The sequence below is a fragment of the Maylandia zebra genome, linkage group LG3, assembly GCF_041146795.1.
Source record: "Maylandia zebra isolate NMK-2024a linkage group LG3, Mzebra_GT3a, whole genome shotgun sequence".
In the NCBI taxonomy this organism is placed as follows: Eukaryota; Metazoa; Chordata; class Actinopteri; order Cichliformes; family Cichlidae; genus Maylandia; species Maylandia zebra.
In genome coordinates, this window is record NC_135169.1 from 13,458,482 (window position 1) to 13,484,250 (window position 25,769).

Consider the following 25,769-nt stretch of genomic DNA (forward strand, 5'->3'; position numbering starts at 1 on the left):
CTTTCTAATCACCACGTGGCTGCAAACACAAGTGCACACGGGCAAGAAAGTCGTCACGGCCACCAAGATACAGAGATGGCAGAGATGGAGGAGAGTCCCAAGGCTGGAACGTTTGAGGCCAGAGATATCGTATCAAACAAAAATTCCTTTAGTTCACTCCTTGTGCTGAAAGTTTTCGTGTCACCCTCACTGCACCTCATCTTTGGGATGACTGTGTATTCACACTGTTAGAGTCCTGTTAATGCCATCATATTACAACAACTTTAATCTACATCTGCTTCTGCTCAGACGGTACCTTTTTAGGGACCAGGAACCAGTGGGGTAGAGAGGAGGGCTGGAGGAGCTACCTGATGGGAACCTCCCACTGATGAATCAGCCTCTTACAGAGAGACACCTGAAATAAGCCCCCGAGAGCTTCAGGTGTTTTTTGAAACCTTTCAGCATATAACATTTATGTCTTCTTAAATGGAATAAAATTAGAAATAATTCCTTATGAATTTTGATTGCTGAGATTTTTCTAGTGACCAACATCTTGTCCCGGTCCCGTTCGTAATCTCAGCTTTCTAATCACCACGTGGCTGCAAACACAAGTGCACACGGGCAAGAAAGTCGTCAAGGCCACCAAGATACAGAGATGGCAGAGATGGAGGAGAGTCCCAAGGCTGGAACGTTTGAGGCCAGAGATATCGTATCAAACAAAAATTCCTTTAGTTCACTCCTTGTGCTGACAGATTAACAAAAGATTAATACACTAATCAATTTTTGTCAGAAGCACGTCGCATATGCCAGCAACACAACTCTAAGTAGCTACAGAGAGACTGATTAAGCAGTAAGAGTGAGTTACCCAGAATTAAACACAGATCGGCCACAACTGTTATAGGTAAAAATGGAATAATGTCACTCTTTCACTGGCTAATATGATCACTTCACTGTAGGTCATTAGTCGCTCAATGAACATTTCATTAAACAGAGCAGGAATGTTTAAAACAGCGTGTTCAAACATCCTAGTTTTATTTTGAATGCTCACATTACTTCTTACTTTGCAAAAACACAAAACTAGCAGGGTCAGAATTATTAGCATCACTGATGCTAACAGTCAGCTGTGTGTGGTCTCTGTTGGATAACAGCCTGAACCGAGTAACCCCAGCCTATTCTTCTTTTGCAAAATTCTCAAGCACCTCCAGATTTGACGATCATCTTTTATGGAGCTCGGTCTTCAGTTCCCTCCACAGATGTTCAGCAGGCTTCAGGTCAGGACTTTGTGCAGGCCAGTCAGTAATGCTCATTGTGAGCTGGTTTTTCATCGCCTCCTGAAGGAGCCACGTCTGTTTTGTTTTGCGGTTATGTTGGAAGACAAAGTGAAGACCCAAGCACAGTTTTGCTGCTGACTGCTTGATGTTTTCCTTCAGGGTTGTCACATTTTCTTTCTTCATGTTTCCTTCCACTATGAAGCATCCTCACCGTGTTTCACTGTGGGGACGAGGTTCGCTAGGAGTTGGTTGTTCTGGGGTCTTTAGACACGTCTCTCACTAGTTTTCTGTCCAGTCTTTGAGATCTATTCCTTCCAGTCTCTGCCAGGCTTGTTCTGTACTGTCTGGCTGTCTTTGAATGTATCGATGATCCTTCTCACTCCACTTCTTGACACCTGGAAAATTTTTGTTAATGTTGTATTTTTAGCTCCAGCTTTCTGAGCCTCAGCAAGTCTTTTTCTCAAGTCTAAACTGATTTCTTTTGGTTTTGACATAATTTATCTGTGTAAGTTGAAAGATAATCCTCAGTTTTAACTTATTTCACAAGTTTTGTGGATTTAAAGTTAAACTAGATCATTTGCACAGCTGTGGCTTAATAAAAAAGTATTTTTTTCAGGACGGGTTTGATTACAATTTTGTTGTTCTTGACAATAAGATTCTGAAACAGAAATAATTTAGGCTTACTTAAGAAAACTAGTATGTTTACACATGCCATGTTGAAGTTTGAAAAGTTTTAACCCAAATTTTAAATTTTAGCGGATGAATGGAGGGAACATAACAGGATGTAAAATATTGGTCATTACATTTAAAGATGTTAGAAGGATCATTGTGCTTAGTCTTTGGACTCACTGACCCATTGATCCAATCCTTTGTGAGCAGGTTTTCTGATGTTTGACAAAAATCTCTAGTAAGTGTCATTAGCATCAGCTTCATGTCAGAATTATTGGGTGTAACAGATAGAAAAGCTCCCACAGTCCCTTTATCAGCCCTCTGAAATATCAAAAGATGCATTTGAGTACACAGCATGTTTACAGGTAATCGTGTCAGTGTTACGTAGTTGTTATCAGTCCTTAACACACTCATCTGAAAAACCCCATTATACGTCATGTTGCTTTGACTCGGTGTAGACACAGATACAGGATGTGGAACAGTTTGGATAATAAGGACTTTAGTGTACATTTTGTTCCCACTGGGATTTTATTACAGCTAACAACAATACGCACTTTACATTCTGAAAGCCTTCCTTTACTCTGACATTTGGGCTCTGAATCAAGAACCGTTAAGTTTGTACATGCTTCTCTGATGGTGAACATCTGTCGGCGTATGCTTATGTACTCGGGCTAACAAACTGCACCACAGAAAGTACACTATGTGTACTTTCAAAATGCATTTCTTGCAAAAATTTAATTTTTGTCATATGTACATCATCTTCATCACAGTCTCACTTTTTCAATCACATGACATTTTACTATGGTATTCTGGTTGTGCTTTTGTGCAAGAACACGTATTTTAAACTGGCCAGACTGCATCAAGATGGGATTTTAGTGGAGCCGAGTGTAAAATGAGGATCTTTCAGTGCAATGATGTCATTTTGCATGCACTGAAAGTTTTCGTGTCACCCTCACTGCACCTCATCTTTGGGATGACCGTGTATTCACACTGTTAGAGTCCTGTTAATGCCATCATATTACAACAACTTTAATCTACATCTGCTTCTGCTCAGACGGTACCTTTTTAGGGACCAGGAACCAGTGGGGAATGTAGACAATTTAACTTTTAACAATTTTACTTGAGTGAACTATGTGAAAACCTCCTTTATTTATGAAGAGTCAACAAAATATTTGCAAAAACACAAAACTAGTTACAGTATCATCATGCAAGGACACAAAGACAATTTTTAGGTATTTTGAGATGAGACATCTAGAATGTCAAGGCTTGGGAGGAGCAGATATAAGGGCGCATTTCACATTTGATTTTGAGGAAATCAACATACTTTGGGTAAACCATGTGGAGCGATTCTCACAGAATCATAAACACAAAAAACTTGCTGTGCTACAAATTGAAAGACATCACCACTGTCGTGAAGGTAAATGCTACTAATTAGTGAACTAAATGACACATTCAGAATACTTTATTAATCCCTGAGGAAATTATGTGGTTACACATAATTAATGTTAATTAATGTAAATCAAATTAATTTGATTTACATTAAAATTAATGTCAATGTCAATGAAAAGGTGACAGGCATGTTTTCTGGAGTGCATCTTGCCAAAACACCTAGTGTGACAGACCTCATTCCAAAAGGTTGGACAGGATGTGAGATTGAACATTACACAACTTTTTATTTATGTCTGTTCCCAGAGGCCATTGTTGAGTTGTGGGCAGTACACCATCGACAGCTGGAGTGCATCTAGGATCCACCATACATGGAAATTTTTAGGTGTAGGGTGAATTCCAGTGTTTTCTGACAGGATGTCAGGTAAAAGGTGTATTGTGTATATTTGTCTGTAACAAGTTAAGCATGTGATCGTGTTATCATTGTCATTAATTTGATGATTATGTTTAGGTCCCCACTGTGCAGCACAGCTTTATCGCTGCAGTGTGAAGCTCTGACAGGAGCTCGGTGCTGTATTTGGTTGTCAGGGATGAAACACAGGGTTGTCTCTGCGAATGCTTCAACTCTAACTGTTTGGAAAAACTGTTGAATCTAAACTTTGATTGTGTCCTCTGTTTTATGTTACTTGAATTTTCTTTTAGATGTACATAACTTTAATCATCAGCTGTAGTTTTTAAATGTACTTTAGAAATAAACTTGACATATAATTATGACATTTTTGGTTTATTTTGAGTTGGTGTGCTTGTGCTTTCCTTGTGCCATTGTTGATAATTTAGTTCAGCTGGGTCTCGTTCTACATGGCTGTCTGCACTTCCCTGAATTTCCCTCTGTGTATACTTCAGTTGCCACATTCTGTATATACTAGAGATGGCACGATACCACTTTATATGTCCGATACCGATATGAATCCGATATAGTGTATTTTTTAATCATTAAAAATGTTTTTTGAATATCTTGCTGCATTTTGTATAAGTTCATTCTCAAGTTTAAAAAACAAAACACTAAAGCTATTCTGTTATGCCTGTATGCAAAAAACACACTGCACTCAAAATATTTCATAGTTCAGCAATACTGATCAATCTAATAAACTTAAATCCTCCATCCTCTCTATTCTGGTATTTTAAAGAGTACTTGGCAAAAACATTAAACAGCCAACTGAAATAAATTTTTCTAATGTTTAAAGTGTCAGGAGGCTTTTAAGAAACTGAGTGGAAGGACTTGCTTCTTGGAGGACTTTGAGTCACCAAATACATTTCTCACTTCAAAAATGATGTGTTCAATTTATTTCTAGAAGCTCAAAATCATCTGCAAGTATTCAGGCCTTTATTTTTACCTCAGATACACAGCTAGAAGCTGCTCCTGTTCCCTGTCAGTCAGTTCCCTAAAATTACTTCTCTGCCTCCACAGATGTCTTCCCAACTCTGCTAACCAAACCTCAAACTGCCCCACTGACATCCTGAAAAATGCACGAAAGCGGTCATGGTACAGATTTAAACTCCTGGATCAAATCTCACCGGCGTTCTTCTTGTGAGAAAGTGAACCCAAAAACTCATCCCAAAAAATTCTGAAATTCTTGTAGTCTTTTTGCATAAAGCTTAGTTTTTGTTTTGTTTTTAATGCTCTGAAATAATCTGGGGTGCATAGTATTGTGTACATGTGTGGTCAACTTCTAAATTCTGCCTAACAAGATTTAAAATAATTCAGTGCTTGCCTCATCTCCTACAACATTAGTTTCCTGTTTGCTATGGTCACCAGAGATGGGCAGTAACGCGCTACTTATAACGCGTTACTGTAATCTGATTACTTTTTTCAAGTAACGAGTAAAGTAAGGGATTACTATTGCAAAATCGGTAATTAGATTACCGTTACTTTCCCGTAGGAACGCTGCGTTACTGCGTTACTAAAACCGTGATTTTTTTGCGAGAATGTCTCACGACAGTGACGTAAGCGAGTGCGCCGCTAGTGACAACAGCTGTGTGCAGATCAACAATGGATCATATATCGATTGTGGGAGAGAGTATGAGCGTGCAGCGTTTAAAGCGTGGAAGTACTGACCTTATATTGTGTTTGATTCCATAAAAAGTGACAAAAACATTAGTGTCCGTTGTGCGTGGGAAGAAAACTTTTTACAGCGAAAAAAACCCCTAAACTTCCAAACAAGCACCGAGTGCGCAACGACGTAATGGGAAACTCACAGAGAAACTCGCGGATTCTTCAACTGACCGCTGCGGCTCACCTGCACCAGGGTAAACCTCCGCCTACCCCCAGTCCTGCTTTACAGGTGAAAATTACGGTGGCTGGGAAGTGCAAATCGCAACAAATTAAAAAACCGCAACAAATTACAAAAACCCCACAACAAAATACAAAAAGCCCACAACAAAATACAAAAACCCCACAACAAATTACAAAAAGCCCACAACAAAATACAAAAAGCCCACAACAAAATACAAAAAGCCCACAACAAAATACAAAAAGCCCACAACAAATTACAAAAAGCCCACAACAAAATACAAAAAGCCCACAACAAAATACAAAAAGCCCACAACAAATTACAAAAAGCCCACAACAAAATACAAAAAGCCCACAACAAAATACAAAAACCCCACAACAAATTACAAAAAGCCCACAACAAAATACAAAAAGCCCACAACAAAATACAAAAAGCCCACAACAAATTACAAAAAGCCCACAACAAAATACAAAAAGCCCACAACAAATTAAAATAAACCCGCAACAAATTAAAAATCCTTGACGGAAAGGGATTGTCTGAAATACCGGAAGTGACACAACGATTAGGCTTACTCCATATTTGTAGCTCAGAAAAGTGATTCGGGATGTAAACAAACGTCGAGAAACGCACTCCTCACAGCGCTTCCTCATTACCCTGACCGTGCTCGCTGCACTAAAAATAGATGGAAAATGTTTTGTCCGTTTTGTGGCGTTAGCTTCTGCCTCTTCACCCCTTTTTGTGCTTCCTGTGGACGGTCTCTGGAGCTTTTGCGGGACACAGACCAGGCCGAAGGATCAGACTCCCCAGGGACATCAAAACATACAAAAAATTCTGAACAAAGTAATTTTGATATATTACTCACTTTTTTTCTCTTCAGTCTATACTATTTCAGTTAAATAGCACGTTTATTTACCATTTTGGCTTTTGTTTCTTTTTATGTTTCCTTATACTGTATTCTCGTCTACGTTTAGTAATGGAGAGTGCTTATAACCCCGTTTTGATGTTAAACGTTTTTCATTCAACCAGAACAAACATGTCCGTCATACAAGCAGTTCATGGAGTACAAAAAATCAAAATCCAAAGAGCGTCAAGCCTTCAACTGTGGAGCAAAATTAAAACTCAAGCAACAGAGTAAACCTGTCAAGGTAAGCCATCACAGGTAAATTTATAAACGAGGATTTGGCAATTATTCTTAAAGTGATCTTGCTTTTATTATTTGTTTCTAGATCAATATAGGAATAATGGCGAAACAACAAACGGACTTAAAACCGCTAAGAGGGAAAACACTGCCCTTATTTATTAGCCCCGAAATTACAGCCCCTGACCTCCTGAAGCAGGCTGTAGAAAAAATGATAACATTCAACAAGGACTTGGTGGAGGGACCATATGTCCTTTTGTATCCCGACTGCACAGAGGTGATAAATGTGCCTGGGACAGAAAGGCCATTCCGACTGGCAGACTACAAAGATGAAATAGGAAAGAACTACAACAGGATTTCTCTTTTCATTTGCCCAGAGAGCCACTTCAAACAAGGTTTGTTAATTTTATATTTTGATGTATTTACATACACAACAACTAATAATGTGTTTATTTTCTCAGCTCTGATTGCAGAGGATGGTACCTCAGACTCAGACCCTGAGATTGTGATTACATCAAGAAGCACAGCTGAGTTCAACCAGGCAGACACATTGGTGTGTACCTTTTTCCCCCTCCACCATGCCAGAGGCCTGTGAGTGGCCCAGGCTGAGTGCTCTATTTTTTTCTCTATAATGATCATAATTCTGTAACATCCATGGGTGGATTATTTTCATTGTGTGATTGTATGTTCTTTAAAAAAATTATTATTATTATTTTGATGAACTAAATGCAATACGAAGTTGTTGAAAGCTTTGAAAAGTGCATATTTTTCATCTTAGGTTTTCAAACCACAAGACCAGAGTACCCCTAATGGTAAACATGCAGAGAAGGAGTAAGTTATTTCAGAGCTTGTTCTGCTATATATTAGAGTTGGGCAATACAATATGTCACAATATTTCTTTGTTTTATTTCAGGGAATATTGATATACATCACAATATAAACAGCTAGATTTGTACATATTAAATGTGCCGTTGCTCATAAGTAAGATGTGAAATCCTCAGAAGCTTGTTTTGATTTAAATATTTATTTCCTGTCATACGTTCAGACAGACAGATGTATTACCATATTACATTCCTTTCAGACAACTAAAAAAAGGTACATGTTAAAAACTAGATAAAAAGTCAGGGATAAAGATTTCCAGTTTCAAAAGACAACAAACACCATATCACTCAATTGCTTGGTCAATTACATTTAAAAACCAAAAAGAATGATTCTAAAAATAAATCTTAGTTTACAGTAAGTTTTACAGGAGAACAGACATAAAATTGACAGTTTTTGTCAATATCATATGAATAAGCTAAGAAATTGTCACGGCTGGCGGGGTGAGCCGTGTGGTGTGGGGGAAAAGGAGGACCCAAAATGCGGCAGTGACTGATGATTCGAGTGTTTATTTACAAGTGGTGGAGTGGCAAAAACAGGCAGTGAGGCATGACAAAACAACTGCAGAAACCTAAACTGGGAGAACTAAATGACAAACCTGAGACCATGCAAAAGGGGTGCGGGGCAGAGAGACAGGAACGGAACACCATAGAACGCAGACGAGCCAACAACGAACACAGACCGACACCCACTATATACACACACACATACACAAGGTAATCGGGTAATCGCACACAGGAGGGAAGAACAGCTGATCTGAATACACATGATGACTGGAGGACACAAGCTGAACACAATAACAGACACAGACCGTCAGAATAGAACAGGAAATCCAGAACACGAGCCTTCAAAGTAAAGCAGGAAACACACAGACTGATTTACAACACAACACGGGGACATGAACAGAGCACCAAGGACAGACACAGGTAGGGCTGAATATACACCAAACTTCAGGTTCAACCCTAAACTAATACAAAATCAGAATAAACACAAAACGCTGGGTCAACGACCCAGGACCATGACAGAAATAAAAGCAAATTCTCCTAATCTCTCCTTGTATATTTATTTTAATGGTTTGTTTAGATGTAAATGGTGCCCAAACATCTCCACGGGTGGTGTTGCTACTTCACTGTGCTGCAGGTAACAAGTCACCCTAACTGGACATGACGCTGTTCCCATAGCAATTGGTTGCTGCGCAACTTGATAAGGATTGACTATTCTTATGTCAATGAAAAAAAAGAGGGATTAGAGGAATAAGCAGCATGTAAAATGGATGGATAGCTCTATTGCAATAGTCTCATATTTCCATTGAGAAAAAAGTATAGTGCAATACATATTGTTATTTTATTGCCCCGCCCTAATACAAATATTTATTGGTTTCATAGCATTTTTATAATGTTGGTATCATAAAAAATATAAAACTGTATGAGCTTCTTATCTGGACATTTTAATTCCAATTCTGTTTCAGACATGCTCCAGGACCTTCATCTACCATACAGCCATGTCAGGTATTTGGGCAATTTATGTCAGCATGAGGTTTTTTGCTATTGTTGAAATAATACAATGCTATGTATGTTTATGTACAGTATGCAATCTTTGTTGTTCTTGTTTTTCAGATTGTAATATCTGATACAGAGGATCTTGATCACCAAAACGAAACAAATCCAGTCATGAGTCCCTATAGGTAAATAAAATTGTGTCTTATACGTAATTTTAAACCTGTAACTACAGTACACGTTTGGGTTTGTGAAATGGGTAAAGATAGTTATAGGGTCAACACAAGTTTTTCTAATGTTGGAATTATAATTTCTCAACAGTAAATATGCAGACCTGTGTGCCCCCTGCATTGAGGACGAGGATGAAGAGCTGGTTGAAGTTGCTTCACCGATGGATTCCAAAACACTGTAAAATATCAAATAATACTTCAAATAACAACGCTAAATTGTATAGTCTTGCATTCTGTCTTTCATTTTTGTGATTACAGGGAAGACGTTAACATTACTCTACCTGACATCATTGCAAACTTATCCAGTGCTATTCATCATGGAAGTGTCAGCAGATTCAACATCTCAAGAGCAAATGTCTGGGATGGAGCAGTCAGGGGTTTCAGGCGGTTGTCATACTCTGAAACCAATGACATGTTGGTTAAATTTACTGATGATGCTGGCATTCTAGAAGAAGGACTTGATGCAGGTGGCCCAAAACGAGAGTTTTTGAGTCTGCTAATGAAACACATGAAAGATCGTCCCATTTTTGATGGACCAGAAGGACATCGATTCCTCGTCTACAATGCAAAGGGTATGCAATGATCAGATCTTTGATAAACTTAATTTAAAAACATTTTTGGGACTTGTAAATCAATTTGTTTTTAATTATTATCAGAAGCAACTCATTTTTTTTTTGGATTATTTCAACACAGCATTAGTATGTCTATCTGGTCGATTGATCTGACATCGATCGGCTCTGATCGATTGATAGAGAGAGGTGTGTGTGTGTGAGAGAGTTTATCATTTACTGTATTCATTCACAGCTGTAAGAGAGGATGACTACTACCTAGCAGGAAAGATGATAGCTGTGTCAGTTGTGCATGGTGGTCCAGGGCCCCATTTCCTGTCAGAAGAGCTGGTACATTATCTTGCAGGCCAGACTTCAGTAAAAGCAACAGTTGCCTCAGTCACAGATGACGACATAGGGAAAGCTTTACTAGAGGTGAGGACAGCGCAGGATTTGAATGCAGGATAGAACTATAGTTTCTTCATCTGTATGAAATTAAAATCTTCTTTGTGTAGGGAAAAAAACAGGAATGAAAATCAGACACGTAAGCTTACATTGTGTATGTCCATTTTTATGGGTTTTTCAGATCGACAGTGCTGGTTCAGTGGATGTCCTGCGTGACTGTGTCATAAAACACAGTACTATGCTACAGGTGGCTGGTTGTCTAAGGCATGTTTCCACAGTTGAGGAAAAGAAAGACATTGTGTCTGACTATCTCCGGTGGTATATAATTGCTCGAAACTCATCTGTAATTGACAGGTAAGACTATTATAGAAGAGACTATGCACAACACCGTCATAACAATAATTCTATAATTTCCAACTGAAATGTTTTACATTCTCCAAGGTTTCCAAAGTTCAAAGTGTGTCCATAGTTTATGCATGTATTATGAACTGGTAAATGACACAAAGTTCTCCTCATTCTTTAGATTTAAAGAGGGTCTTTCAGCACTTAATTTCCTGAGTGCGCTCCAGCAACACCCTACTTTGCTTTCCCCGGTCCTGTGTCACATGGAAAAGAAACTCACAGCTCTTGAACTTGAGAGACTTTTCAAACCTGACTTCAGCCCATCTGGAAGTAACAGGAGACATCTGGAAAGTCAAACTGTGGGCTACTGGTCAGACTATCTGCTGGACTGTGAAGGTTTATACCAGTATTTCTTTTAGTACTCATTACAAGACAATGTGTTGAATTCACATATACATATATAATTTTTTTATTTTTTTTTTAAATTCTTTGCAGAATCACAAACTGCTGTGTCGGTGGGCGATGTTCTGATGTTTGCAACTGGGCTAACATCACTGCCACCTTCTGGATTAGATCCACTACCAAGCCTACAGTTCCTGGATGACTCTTTATTCCCGATGGCAAATACATGCTTAAACTTATTGAAACTACCCATGACAACCTCATATTCTGTGTTTAAATCCAACATGGATTTTGGAATTCAAAACTCCCCAGGATTTGGATGTTTCTAGGATGTCTGGCCTTGTATTTCAAACCTGCTGTTGATTTGTTTCTCTAGTTTTTAAGTCAAGATTTTTTTAAAATATGTTATGAATAGGAGAAGGTGGGACATACTAGTTGTAACACTGATGTAGCGCTAATGAGTTAATACAGGCTAGGGATTGAGTGTGATTATTATTAATCAGAAGATTTAGGAATGCTACTGGAGCTGATGGGCAGTAATTAAATACACACAACACAAAATGCTTTTGCAGGTACCATGTATTTAACCGAAAGCAAAGAAAATTAAGAAAAGAAAATGAAAGCTTAAATAATCATTCCTGCTGTAGCTATTTAATTAATAGAAAAACCCAGTGGGGGTGCACAAAAACAACTAAGCAAATTCTTCTGGCTTATACAAAGCAATATAGATTCTCAAAAAAAGTTCCCCATAAATAACACATGTTAACATCGAAAACACTGATCCACACTGAAGTCCATGAGTTTTATCTGAATATCCATGAGAGATGTCCAAGCGCTATTGTCCATAAACGGGGGAACTGGTGTGTATGATTGTGGAAATCAGTGTATTCGGATATTACGGGACAGAGCGTAGTCTTTGATAGCTTCCTACCAGTCCAGTGGAAGCTTTAATGCAGAATGAGTCCTGCTCCTAGCCGTTCATTGGCTCGCCATCCTTTTCCATACCCCAAAAATGTTCACCTGGCCTGCATTAAATAAACAAGGCCAATAAGAAATCACAAGAATAACATACAAAAATGTCAGCCAATTAAGCTAAATACATTAAGTTATTCTTGTTCCTGTGTACACAATTTATAAAAATAAACAAACAATATATTGGTTAAATATAATATTTCTAACCAATAAGGATTTAACTGAAAACATTTCAACTGCTACATACATACATACATACTATGTAGCTCCACAACATTTGTTATTCAACAACTATCAGTCAAATCAAAATCAAATTGTTTGGACCGGCAGCAGCCGATTAGGGTCAGCTGGTAGCAATACAAACAGTCAATTAAAAGTTCAAACTCACCAATTCCGTTCTGTTCAGTGCACAACAACATTATGGCTCTGGCTCACAGTAATCAGCATCTAAGTTGCATAAGTTAGTTGGTGTTAAAAAAATGCATTAAAACGGGAAAAGCAAATGTTTGCCAATACACACCTGCAACAGCTCTGTCACCTGGCTTGCCTCCACGCATCTGACGGGAGGAAGCCGGGACAGGCTTACTATGGCCTACATGCCATTCGATTGGCTGAGCAAAGTCATGTGGTTGGAGTCATGCATTTGTGATGCGTTCAATGGCAGGAAATAAGTGCAGGAAATTACTCTGGGTTACATAGTGGTACAGCACAAATCCATTTTGGTTTACCAGGTGTAATTTTATTAGATAACCCAGTCACTTACAGCTGCTTCTTCTTGGCATTACATTGTAAATTCTGTAGGTTTTTTTGATACAGGACTTATCCAGAAATCAGTTATGTATTTGAGCGTGTTTTTTTTTATTCTAAAATGTAGGTACATATGTTCAAAGGAGATTGAAAATACAATGGCTTGACTTGATTTGTTCAAAGGTTTGACAGTGCCGCTAAAAGTAAAGGCATTTAAAAGTGCACCGTGTTCTACTCTTAAAAGTTGTAATAAACCCACAATACAGTGCAAGATTTGATTTTATTATTTATCGAAATGTTCAGGACTGTATCTCAACTTCCATCAGCTAAACAAGCATCACAATTTGCAAGACATTGCAGTAAGAATGTGCTTTTACAAACACTAACTTAAACTTTTGGCATCTTCAGCCAACTTATGTAGCCTAGTCCAAAAATACAGCATATGCTATAGGTTTTGGTAAAAAACCAAAAAAAAAAAAGGTTGGTTTTTTTGGGTTTTTTTTTTTAGAAATTTGCAATTTCTAATAACTTCATGTAGAGTTCAGTGGCAGACTCCCAGCAGACGGGCTTTTGAAAATGATTTTGCTCCATTACAAAATCCAGATACTCCTGTATGTTTGAGTCCCCACATACAACTACTGACAACCTAGACTCAGGAAAAGTGTCCAGTTCAGATTGTTGAATCAGGAATCCACAGTCCCTGGAGCCGTATCTGTGGTCAATGGAAGACAATTGCATTAATATAGGTTTACACAAAGTAATTATTTGATCATTATTATCCATTACCTGTGGGGTAGGTAGTACAGTTCATTTGGCACGCCTCCTGGACATGAAGCTGTTCTTGAAGGACGACTCCGATGAGTGTTCCACAACTTCACACATTCATCAAGATCCTTCTGAACAATGTCAGTGAAGCAAAATCTCAAAAGGCACTGATGCTCATGACTTCCATTGAAGTATCCAGCGTCTCGAAGATCCGCAAACAGCTCCAACCAAAACTGAGCCCTACAGAAATTGTTAAAAAAAAATTGTTTAGAAATAGTTTAGTTAGTTTACATGGCATCGTTTCACAACATGTCATCGCATGGCACTTTACAGTTCATTTTAACTGAATCATATATAGACTCCAGTCAGTTTAAATGTTTTCTATTGAAAGGGATTGCATACAGGCAAAAATCGAAAACATTTGAGTAATGTGCAAAAGTTCATTTATTTTAGTAATTCAAATTAAATGTGAAATTACCAATATTGACTCATTACATACAAAGTGAGGCATTTCAAGTATTTGTTATAATGTTAATAATTAAGACGTAGAACTTATGAAAAACATGTTCTATTTGTTTGGGTCCTTTTTGCATAAATTACTGCCTCCATGCAGCGTGGTATGGATGCTATCAGTCTGTGGATGTGTTGAGGTGTTATGGAAGACCAGGATGCTTCAGTAGCAGCCTTGCGGTCTTAGCCACTACACTATGTGACACCCCTTTCATCCACACTTACATTGGACAAAACTTTCTATTAATGTGCTTTGATAGTCTCTGGGAACAGCCAACGTCTTTTAAGGTGTTCTTTATGGAGGGTGTCAATTATGTGTTTTTTTCCCCACAGCTGTCAGGACAGCAGTCATGTCCATCCTGTGAGTCGTCCTAAATTAGAAAGACCATTTAGAGGCTCAGGAACCCTTTGCAGATGATTTGAATTAATTAGCTCATAGTAGAGTGGCACTTTAAGTCTAAAATATTTAACCTTTTCACAATATTCTGGTTTTGGAGTTGGGTTTTCTTAAGTTCAAAATCATAATCATCATAATTACTAAATGGGCTAAAAATGTCTAGTTTGGCAAATAATGAGTATTTAATATCGGTTTTACTTTTTAAGTTGAATTACTGAAATAATAATAATAATAATAATAATAATGGATTGCATTTATATAGCACTTTTCGAGGCCCTCAAAGCACTTTACAATTCCAGTATTCATTCACTCTCACATTCATACACTGGTGGAGGCAGCTACAGTTGTAGCCACAGCTGCCCTGGGGCAGACTGACTATAAATCAACTTTTGCACAACATTCAAATTTGTTACACCTTTAAATATCAGGCAAAATGAAATGTTATATTTACCTTCCTTTTCGATATATGGACCACCAGGACTCAATTCGCTGGTTATTCGTTGATGAACCAAACATGTGACTGGACTCTCCGCTGAAGTGGTCATCATGATGGTGACGTAGTGCGCACTGAACTGCAGCCATAATGCCGTTTTCTGTCCCACAGTCAGTTCTCAGTCTCATCGGTACAACACCAAGGCTCCCAACACATGACAAGTAATAGTAAGCTATAACCACTGGATTATTATTGGTTGGTCCACATTCTAGCCACAAAACCTTGCGTGAAAATCCATCAATGCACCCTGAAATGGCCAAACCGAATGGTTTGAGCTTGTCATAACCATCAGCATGCCACATGTAGTTGGGTCCCAGCGAATGATAGGTTCTCCTAATGAATCTTCTGCGTGTTCTCATCTGGCATCCATGAGGATTAAGCTCCCGGAGTATTTTCATCACATCATCCCTCTTCACTTTAAGATGATGCTTTTGTTTAAGTACCTGCCACATTGTTCGATACCCAAACAATCGCCCAGGTCCTTGAAGCTCCGCTCTGATTGCGTTAATGATTGTTGTTCTGGAGTGAAAATGTTTTCTTCGGTAAAGTCCAGCATTATTGAGTTTACTTTTAAGACTCCTTAAACTCATCTTTACACCATGCAAAGTTAACATCATGTCCATGATAACACTATATGAGTGACCTTCGTTGAAATATTTAATGCAGCACTGTAGCTTGTCTGATCCTTCGGCCTGGTCTGTGTCCCGCAAAAGCTCCAGAGACCGTCCACAGGAAGCACAAAAAGGGGTGAAGAGGCAGAAGCTAACGCCACAAAACGGACAAAACATTTTCCATCTATTTTTAGTGCAGCGAGCACGGTCAGGGTAATGAGGAAGCGCTGTGAGGAGTGCGTTTCTCGACGTTTGTTTACATCCCGAATCACTTTTCTGAGCTACAAATATGGAGTAAGCCTAATCGTTGTGTCACTTCCGGTATTTCAGACAATCCCTTTCCGTCAAGGATTTTTAATTTGTTGCGGGTTTATTTTAATTTGTTGTGGGCTTTTTGTATTTTGTTGTTGGCTTTTTGTAATTTGTTGTGGGCTTTTTGTATTTTGTTGTGGGCTTTTTGTATTTTGTTGTGGGCTTTTTGTAATTTGTTGTGGGCTTTTTGTATTTTGTTGTGGGCTTTTTGTATTTTGTTGTGGGGTTTTTGTATTTTGTTGTGGGCTTTTTGTAATTTGTTGTGGGGTTTTTGTATTTTGTTGTGGGGTTTTTGTAATTTGTTGTGGGCTTTTTGTATTTTGTTGTGGGCTTTTTGTAATTTGTTGTGGGGTTTTTGTAATTTGTTGTGGGGTTTTTGTAATTTGTTGTGGGGTTTTTGTATTTTGTTGTGGGCTTTTTGTAATTTGTTGTGGGCTTTTTGTATTTTGTTGTGGGCTTTTTGTATTTTGTTGTGGGCTTTTTGTATTTTGTTGTGGGCTTTTTGTAATTTGTTGTGGGGTTTTTGTAATTTGTTGTGGGCTTTTTGTATTTTGTTGTGGGGTTTTTGTAATTTGTTGTGGGGTTTTTGTATTTTGTTGTGGGCTTTTTGTAATTTGTTGTGGGCTTTTTGTAATTTGTTGTGGGGTTTTTGTAATTTGTTGTGGGGTTTTTGTATTTTGTTGTGGGGTTTTTGTAATTTGTTGTGGGCTTTTTGTAATTTGTTGTGGGGTTTTTGTAATTTGTTGTGGGCTTTTTGTATTTTGTTGTGGGGTTTTTGTAATTTGTTGTGGGGTTTTTGTATTTTGTTGTGGGGTTTTTGTAATTTGTTGCGGTTTTTTAATTTGTTGCGATTTGCACTTCCCAGCCACCGTAGAAAATAGAGCAACAGGACCGCTGAGTCTTTGACTTTATTTATTTTCTGCTGTGTTTTACTTGCATCTATTTGAAAGAGTGAGTGTAAACACAAAAAATATTTTATTTTATGTGCTGGAATGTGTAGAAAATAGGTTTAAATGTTAAACTAATTTATTCAAGTCAGAGAATGTTGCATATAATTAAATTTTTGCTTGATGCATAAAGTTAAAAGATTAAAACTGATAAAACAAGTTAAAAAAAAAGAGACTTTTCCATTTGATTACATTTTGTATGATGGATTATGCAGAAAAAGTAGAATTGGGCTGAAAGCTTTATCACCTCTTCAGGTTGTAAATCGTGTTTTTAAAAAGTAATGTTAAGATTCAATATTGAGGAAGGGTACAAGAGGTGATCGAAGAATAACCACACCGATCCGGCCGGGTAAAGTCAAACGATGATTTTAATGAATACACGCGTGGGAAGAGAACTCTGTACGCAGACAGGAAGTAGTCTTCGACTTAATCAAAGCATGAACAGATATTTTATAGCATCAGGGTTTATTTACTGACGCCCCTTCATACGTCACAGATACATTTTATACATAGATCAGATCAACATCATGACTTTTCACCTAGAAAATCATCTTCTATTTTCATGGCTAGCCCTTCCTGTCTACCTTTCAGTTCTTGTCTTGTTCCTCTTTCTTGCCGAGACACCAAGAAACGGTTCCTCTTTTACCAAGACAATTTTGCAGTTACAGCCAAACATAACTAACCTCTCCTCTAAATAAATCTAATTTAAAGTGTGTGTGTGTGTGTGTGTTGACCTCACATGCTCTTTCTTAATTCACCTGTTACACTTCTGACCTTTTACCAGACCAGAAGCTCACTGAGACTATGTGTATGTCTTCTACTAAATAAATGTTTTAATCAAGAACCTCTACTAAAACCTTAATATAAAATGATAAAGCTATCTGTTACATTGTTAAAGCCTCGTCTTAGCCTGCGGCTCAAAATAACTTCCTGCTTCTTTCTGCATACAACTTCCTGTCAGCCTGCAACTCAGTCTTTCTGAAAGAGACACTGTCTAAACCTTGGAATGCAATATCCATGCTGCAAATTATATTATTAATGCAATAACAATTATTTAACAATAGCAGTAAAATAATTTCCCTCCTCGACACTCCCCCTTTTGACCTCTGGAACACCAGAGGTCACAATACAGTGTGTCCTCACGCAGACCCTTCTCTGGTGGTCTCGAACCTCGAGATCTCCAGGATCCTCGCCCCTCCTGTGGTCGCCGAGATCGGTCTTCTGCAAAGGAAACAAAACACCTTTTCTTGCATCTCCCTAACTTATCCTATCTGGGACTCTTTAATTAAAAGCCTGATCCTAATTATCTTCTCAACTTATTGACTTGTATTTATGTATACTCTTCAACGTTACTCATCACTTTAAAATTCTTTTAAGCGCTGGTTTCACGTCCAGTTGCTCGCTCTATTTTCCCTTATCTGATCATCAACATCCTATGCACAAGTTGTCGCTGCTGCAAGTTAATCTACTCCAAAAGAAAACAACCACTTTAATCAATTAAGTTTAAGCATATAAGCAATTACTCCTGTATACATTTCATCATAGCTAAATGCTGCCTTGAAACAACTCCTATGTGTTAACACTAACTTAATTTTAAAACCTCACATTTCCTATGTTATCACCTGTTTTGGTATAGCCTTTTTATTTCATTTTGCTCCTTTTAATGTAACAATACCTTCTAATTCTAATGTATCAGACTTAACCAAAATATATGCTTTCCTTCCTCTTTGGTCCTTCTTTAAGTTCAGTTAAAAGCTAAATGAATTTAAGGCCTTTTGCCTGGAATCAATACTGTCATGTGTGTTTCTTAACTCTGTGTCTGTAAGCGTGTGCAATCCTTCATGAACTCATATTATCCTCACAGTAGATTGGCTAATCATAGCGCTAGCCAAAGGCTCGTGACCCTCCAGAGACAAATTTGAGCCACAACTCCTTTAAAAGCACAAAATGCAATATGTATAAAATAGTTATAACTGCACCTGAAATACAAAGTTAACATCATCATAAACATCTTATGGTCATCAAAGCAATGGGCAGGGCTGCGACCCAATTTAGCCCTGTCTGCGCAAATTTTAGCCAACTTGTTTTTCAAATTTAGGTTCATCCTCTCTACCTCTTGCAAATCTTTATTCTTGAAGTGAGTACCATTGTCTGATCTAATTCTCTTGGGAAACCCATGCCTTGGAATGTAATGATTAAGCACTTAATCACGCTTTTCGCGTCTTCACATTTGGTCGCCCATGCTTCGGGCCATCCAGTCAAAACATCCACACACACCAACAAATACCTCACCCCACCTGGGCCTGTATCAATCATGTCGGTATAATCAATCACGACCTCTTCTCCTGGCCTTCCTGGCATGAGAAACTTACCAGCTTCAGGTTTTACTGCTGGCTTTGGGTTGTGTGCCCCACAAATTAGGCACGTTCTGGCCTTTTCCAGTATCATCCTTCTCAAATCAGGATGCCACCATCGGCACAAATTTCTCTCCATCTGTTTCACTCCCACGTGACCAAGCCCGTGAGCCTCATTCACCTTTTGTTCCGCCAGTTTGGCCGTTAAAGCGGGACGCCCATCTGGCCCCCTCCACAAACCGCCATCTTGCCAGGCTCCTTTGTTTTCCCACACCCCCTTTTCCTCTGGGGATGTCTCCTCCTGAGCCTGTCTAACTTCTTCCATGCTGTTAGTGCTAACCTCCTCTTCTGGGGTTACCTGCACCAGTTGTCTCTGTCCTTTGTAGCCCGCTGCTTCCTTTGCGGCTTCGTCAGCTTTCTGATTTCCTCTTGCCACCATACTGTCTGCTTGTGAGTGGCCTTTGCATTTTATAATACTTACCTCGTCTGGGTCCTCCAGGGCCTTTTTGTGACAGATGGGTGCATTAATGGCCGTTCTGAACCCGGCTCTCTTCCACTGAGCCAGTTCCACATGAGCTGCTCCAAACGCATATGCTGAGTCAGTGTAGATGTTCACTCTCATGTTTTTAGCCAACCTCAGGGCTCGAGTTAGGGCTATCACTTCAGCTCTCTGGGCCGACTGTTGTCCCTCGATTTTTCCTTCAACTTGGGCTTTCTTAATACAGTCATGTGGTTCTCCTGACCCCATTAGGTCTGCCATATTTATTCCTTCATGTGTGAATATCAGATTTGGCGCCTCTAAAATTTTGCTGAACCTTTGTTGCGTCAGTGGAGTCATTGTGAATGCCTGTGAGTTCACATAGGCCACTACACTGTGTGTAGTAAGCACTTTCAGTGGGTGTTCCCTCACTATATGTGCTGTTTTCTGAATTATCTTTGCTACTCCTGCTGCGTGTTGTGTGCATGTGGGATGCCTTACTTCTGTTGAATTTAATCTTATGCTGACATACATAAGTACATCCCTACCTCCCCCTTTTTTCTGAAACAACACACCATTCACAACTCCCTTTGTTTCTGAAACATCAAGATAAAATGCCTCATCATAGTTAGGTGTGGCCAGATCTGTGGCTCTTGACAAATCCTGTTTTAGTGAAATGAACGCTGTCTCTGTGTCCGGCGTCCAAGGCAATTCAGCCTTCAGATTTCGAACACCAACTTTCTTGATCAAGTCCCTTAAAGGGGCCGTTTTACCCGCATAGTTCGGAATGAACTGCCTGCTGTAACCTGTCAAGCCAAGAAAGGAAAGCAACTCCTTCACAGTTCTTGGTTTTGGATGTGTCAGAATTTGGTCTCTGTGTGTGTTCATTAACCCCACTGATCTGTGTGCGATCACCCGGCCCAGGAATGTTACCTCTGGCCGGACCAACTGCAGTTTTTCTTTGCTCACTTTGAAGCCACACTCCGCCAATCTGTTCAACACCACGAGCGATGCTGCCGTACAGGCCGCTGCTGACGGGGCTGCAATAAGAAGATCATCAACATACTCTATTAATGTACAGCCCCCTGGCAGTTGACATGGGGACAATGCCTCTTTCAACACCTGATTAAAAATTCCTGGTGAGAGTGCAAAGCCTTATGGTAGGCGTGTGTACCTAAATTTGCGGCCTCTGTATGTGAATGAGAAAATGTCTCTGAGTGACTCGTGCAGTGGGAGACAAAAGAATGCATTCGCTAGGTCAATACATGTGAACCACTTTTGGTCTTCAGTTTTGTGCTTCTATTATGGTCTGTTAAATGGTATGTCATACTTCAGCCGGAACAGGACAGGCGAACAGTTAGCTAGACCCACATCTGTGGGCCCTGCGGACCACAAAGTACCAGGCAATTTTGAGAGCTCAGCTACTGCATCAGGATGATCCATTCTTTCCCTGCCATGTATTCTGGAGATTTCTTTATGTTCTAAGATCACTGCATCGTTGGACAAACAAGTTATGCGATATATTTTACATTTTGGTGCATACCAGACATTTGGAATTTGGGTGCCTTGCCAGCATGCGTTGTCCAGCGCCCGCTTGACCATTGGTCCCAGATCTCTTGGCCCATGACCCTCGTGGACCGCCAATGTAATGTGAGGGGCTGAATCCTCTCCCACATTGTACCAAGGCAGTTATTCATCAGTAAATTTCACAGCCGCGGCCACACCTTCTGGTCCAACATAAATGTTATGTGTTTGCACATTCCACGTCTGTCCCTCAAGATCAGACTGGAACTGTTCCCGATAGATATCGTTATCTTCCCTATCATAAAAGAGTGTAACGTGGAAAGGATCTCGCGGAGGGGAATAGACGGCCAGGCTCATTACCCAGGGTTTCCATAGCTGATAATGTCTCAAAATGCCTTCTTCCACTAGCCTCCCCCAGTAGATTTCGACAGTGGGTTGTTCAGAGTTCTGGACTAGATATTGAGTCTTTGAAGGTGATCCCAGTTTCACAAGCAGGTCCCTGCCCATGAGATTTTCCAGGCACCTGTGAGGACACCACATATTGGTGCTTCAAAGTCTGTTTTCCCAGCTGTGTCAATGCTGGTTTTGTCAATGGCAGTGTCATCGGAATCCCGGAAAAGCCTACCACATTAACTGTGTGACAGGAGAGTGTTGCACTGTCTGGTGTGTCTTTCAATGTTGAGTATGTTGCTCCAGTATCCACCAGGAAGGGCAATTCAGTGCCTTCCACGGTCATCGACAGCATGGGTTCTGCCGTTCCCACCCTGTTCGGTTTCTCCGGGCTCCGTCAGTATTGCTCCCCCTCCCAGCCCCAGTCGGCTACTGGGTTCTGGGGGGCTGGTGCTGCATTCGGGTTTGGAGCTTGATGTGCTCCCCTGTAAGCAGCTCTTTGTCTTGGGCCTCCCCGTGCCTGGGATTGATAGCCTCGCCCCTGATAGTTCTGCGGCGGTTCAGGGCAATCTCGGGCCCAGTGTCCTTCTGCTCCACATCTCAGACACGCAGTCCAAGACACTCTGCCAGGATTCCCCGGATTCCGAGCCCTTTGTCCTCCCCTCACGGATCCACCACGCCCTCTCTGCGGTCCACCGGTCCCCCAATTCCCTACGGGTTGACGCTGCCTTGGTGCATTGGCGGGCCAACGATCATCAGGGTAGAGACCCGGATCCTGATCTGGCCAGTCAGGCACAGGATCGGGCTGAGGCCTTGCCACCATTATAGTCTTATTTAGTTCATTCGGTTCTTTTTTCTTCGCATTATATTTTTCGCGAGCCTCACCCAGCTGCAGCCTAAGCAGCTGCGCCTGTGCTTCATCTAACTCTTTCTTTTGTTTGTTCGTCAAATCCTGTTCCTGCTGAAGTCTGTGGGTCACATGTCTCTCCCACTGCACCGAGTCTGCAACGGCAAAATCTGGGTTCTTTTCCAAGTCAACTGCAACCTGGTTGGGCAGCCCTGCCAGCACTGCCGAACGAAACCACGCTCTACTTTCACCCTCCTTCCCCGGATGTATTCCTGTTTCTAACAACCATTGTTCCTTTGCTTTAGCTAAACACTCTCTGGGTTTCTTTTTGGGATCCCAAATAATTTTTGGAATGGCTCCAAAGTTAGGAGTTGGGTCCTTCTCCCGAACTGCATCTGCTAAGTCACTCTGCACCTCATGATATTTCAGGTCATTTGCATATCTGGTTGTTTGAGCTATCTGCTCTACATCTGCTAACCCACCACCCAGCATACAACGTCCGGCCAAAGTGCGAAAGTCGCCCAGCGCTAATTCTTCTCCTTCCCAATGTTCTCCCTTGGTTATTGGTGGAAGTTGTTTAACCAATGCTTCCAAATCTCTCACCTTATAGGCGCGATAAACTGGTTCGTTCTTTGGACCTGCTATTAGAGGCAGACTTAAACCAGGGTCAGGAGCTCCTTGTTCAAAACTCACTCTTCTACTCTTCCTCAACTTTCCTTTCCCCTTTGAGCTCTTAAATATGGGCTGTCTCTGTGCTTGGTCTGTCTTCACACTTCTTTTCCTCAAAATTAGGCTTGTACTTGGTTGGGGTTCAGCTCCTCCATCTTCGTCCTCCTCATCGTCTTCTTCTGATGACGTCGCACGGTCTTCATTCTCCTCTTCTGGCCCTCCCTGCATTACTCTCTGCTTTATAACCTCCAATGCCGTTAATGCCTCTATGGACGCACGTAGGGCCTCATGCATTTGTCCATACACTTCTCCTTCAGTTTTTAACACCAAGCTCAGAGGTATTTTATCACCCAGCCCTTTCTGTTGGGATATAATAGGTTTACTTACCTCAACCTCCATCGCTTGGCACTCTTTCTCTGCTGATTTTGATACTCCAGGGGAAGCCAAGCGAACAGCTTTCTTAAGCTGTTCGAGCTGATCCTTCAGAGGTTTGCATCCCCTTTTCCTACTAGGTGTCGCACCCGATCTGTCAGCCATTCTCTGAAACACAGACTTACCTCTTCCAATGGCGTTGGTCGACTCCACCTTCTTGGTCTAGGTCACCCAGACACGCTTAACTTTCAGTTTCAGTCTTCGTCTCGCTGTTCTCGCAACCACTGGCTCCTCTTCCCCTGCTCGGTGATACACAAAGTTTAACCCAGCCCTTTAGACGCTGTCCTCGCGTTCTCAAGCGTTGACACTCAATCAAAATTATTCGCCCTCAAAGTGTTAATATATGACACCAGCAACCCTTATGCGCAACGCGCTCACCTCCGTATACTTACCTCTCCAATAGTTCCTCGGATTAGTGTTTTTTCATTTATTTTAAACCCATTAACGGCGCTGCGCGTCCCTTATATACTTTACAGCAACACACCCTCAAGGGTCCCTCAACTTGTCCCGTACTAATAAGTCCAAAACCAAGAAATCACCTTTATGACATTATGTCAAAGCTTTCTCCATGTTGCACAGCCTGCCACAGGTCTAACAAAAAATCGCTGCCCGAGAAGGCTCCCACATATCAAGGTGGTCGTTTTCACAAACTTCCAGCAGACCCTCAAATAAACAAAAACAACGACCCAGGCAGGCTTCCAGGTCAGCCTCCTCAATTTCTATGCACACTGAAAACTCATGGGGAGATTCTTCTGTCTCCCCGTGTCCTACACAATTCACCTCCAAATGATCCCCTACAATTGAAATTTCAGTGTGGAATGACGCAGAGATTAACATTTCCTTATTTATTCACTATATGTAACCTGAATTTTCTCTCTCTTATCAAATAACAAAGGTTATCTTTACAATTTGTTATTGAACTACTAATTAAGTTGCTTTTTATGGTGTCAGTGATAAACCGCCCCTAAAAAGTCCACTTTATTGCGTGCTCATTGAGTTACTCCTATCAAAACTATTTAACAAGTTCAATTTACACATACTCATTAATCTGTCACGCTTATTAGTGGCTCATGGTTGCTTAAAGCCTATGTCTGACTTGACCACAGAGTTAGAGCATCATTCAATCCTCTCAGGATGACCACTCCACTTACTCTGCATCCAGTCAGCTCATGAATTAACAACCCTTGCAGACTGTAACCCTTTTATTTTTTGTTTATGCCTTCAAATCCACCTTAAATCTTCTTTACCTAACCGTTGGTTTCAAACACAAACAATTCTTATATTCTATTTTGAAACGCTGTCACCATTCATATATTTACAATGTTGTTATTTACTAAGCCAGCATTTTAACCGCAGACATTTATCCACATTTGCAAACAATAGTTATAGAGCTGAATGACACACAAAACCGAAAGCATAGTCCTCTCATGCGCTCTGCATCAGCTGCCTCATTTGCATGCACACACACTCTTCATCTAAGAATAGCAGCAGGCAGTCAGTGCATTGCTGACTCGACCCACAGAGATCTTTTTAATACAGAGACGTCTTATATTTACAACTGCACAGATTTTATGCCTTTTAACACCTACCGAATTTCGAAAAATTTAAGTTAACGGTCTAACCGATAAAAGTCCAACTTTTTTGTAATCAATTAACCAGTATCTGTCCAACAGTTTCTGGCCTCATCTCTAAAGTCCCTAACTCAATTTAAAAGTGTCCAACACCCAAGGTCCAACCTTTGCTGCCCAAAAAAGCGCAGATACCGTTCCAAACGGTAAGGAGATTCTAACTCCTAGTTATTCTGGAGTGCCCCAAGCTCCACAGTGACCAACTGACTATCCCTCTTCGAGGACAATGCATAAGCGTCCTTTGCATTGGCAAGCGTTACCTCTGAGCACTGCGCTTCCTACCAGTCCAACTGGCGTTCTTGAGTAATTTATAATACTTTGGAACAACAATAAAACACCCAACAAAGTGTAAGACTGAAGCAGGTCCAACCTTATAACCAAAAAATAACCAGATTCCCTAACATACTAAACGGTCCAACCGCATTCAATCATTACCAGCAGTCCAACTGCTTTAAATCCTCAGTACTGTCATGACATTCTCATCAAAATCAAAACAGACATCCACCAGTAACTTCAGTGAGTAGACTTAAATTTTATCATGTCCAATTTGGCACACTTTGGAAATAATTCAACAGGTAGTGCCTTACCTTTTGGATAAGCCGGCTTATGCCCACTCACTTAGACCACTGGAATTCACGTCTGCCCGTCAGACCACCC

General features: G+C 40.3%; 2 protein-coding genes and 2 long non-coding RNA genes across 5 annotated transcripts in view; 2 read left to right on the forward strand and 2 right to left on the reverse strand.

The window, feature by feature from the left end:
* Positions 1-370: 370 nt before the first annotated feature.
* Positions 371-25,769, reverse strand: part of LOC112433408 (alpha-tectorin-like) — a 31,983-nt gene continuing 6,584 nt past the window's right edge. Inside the window, exon 15 of the mRNA XM_076882123.1 lies at positions 371-394. The gene's annotated coding sequence lies outside the window, so the exon portion shown is untranslated. The remainder of the gene's footprint in view (positions 395-25,769) is intronic.
* Positions 3,239-4,271, forward strand: LOC143416974 (uncharacterized). The gene is made up of 3 exons (XR_013097217.1): positions 3,239-3,336; positions 3,612-3,729; positions 3,817-4,271. It is a non-coding gene; the product is annotated as an uncharacterized LOC143416974 (long non-coding RNA).
* Positions 6,554-10,608, forward strand: LOC143414893 (uncharacterized). Of its 2 annotated transcripts, none has more exons than XM_076879806.1 (9): positions 6,554-6,741; positions 6,823-7,129; positions 7,196-7,287; positions 7,513-7,565; positions 9,082-9,121; positions 9,230-9,297; positions 9,431-9,517; positions 9,598-9,911; positions 10,474-10,608. In XM_076879806.1, exons 1-9 carry the CDS (start codon positions 6,652-6,654, stop codon positions 10,506-10,508), a joined length of 1,086 nt encoding a protein of 361 aa, XP_076735921.1. In that variant the 5' UTR covers positions 6,554-6,651; the 3' UTR covers positions 10,509-10,608. The 2 variants fall into 2 exon arrangements, with proteins under 2 accessions (XP_076735921.1, XP_076735918.1); XM_076879803.1 differs by lacking the exon at positions 10,474-10,608 and adding an exon at positions 10,144-10,421.
* LOC112435407 (uncharacterized) lies at positions 8,103-16,134 on the reverse strand. The gene is made up of 6 exons (XR_013095501.1): positions 14,879-16,134; positions 13,542-13,760; positions 12,529-13,467; positions 12,397-12,455; positions 9,621-12,061; positions 8,103-9,515 (listed from the first exon to the last, which is right to left on the reverse strand). It is a non-coding gene; the product is annotated as an uncharacterized LOC112435407 (long non-coding RNA).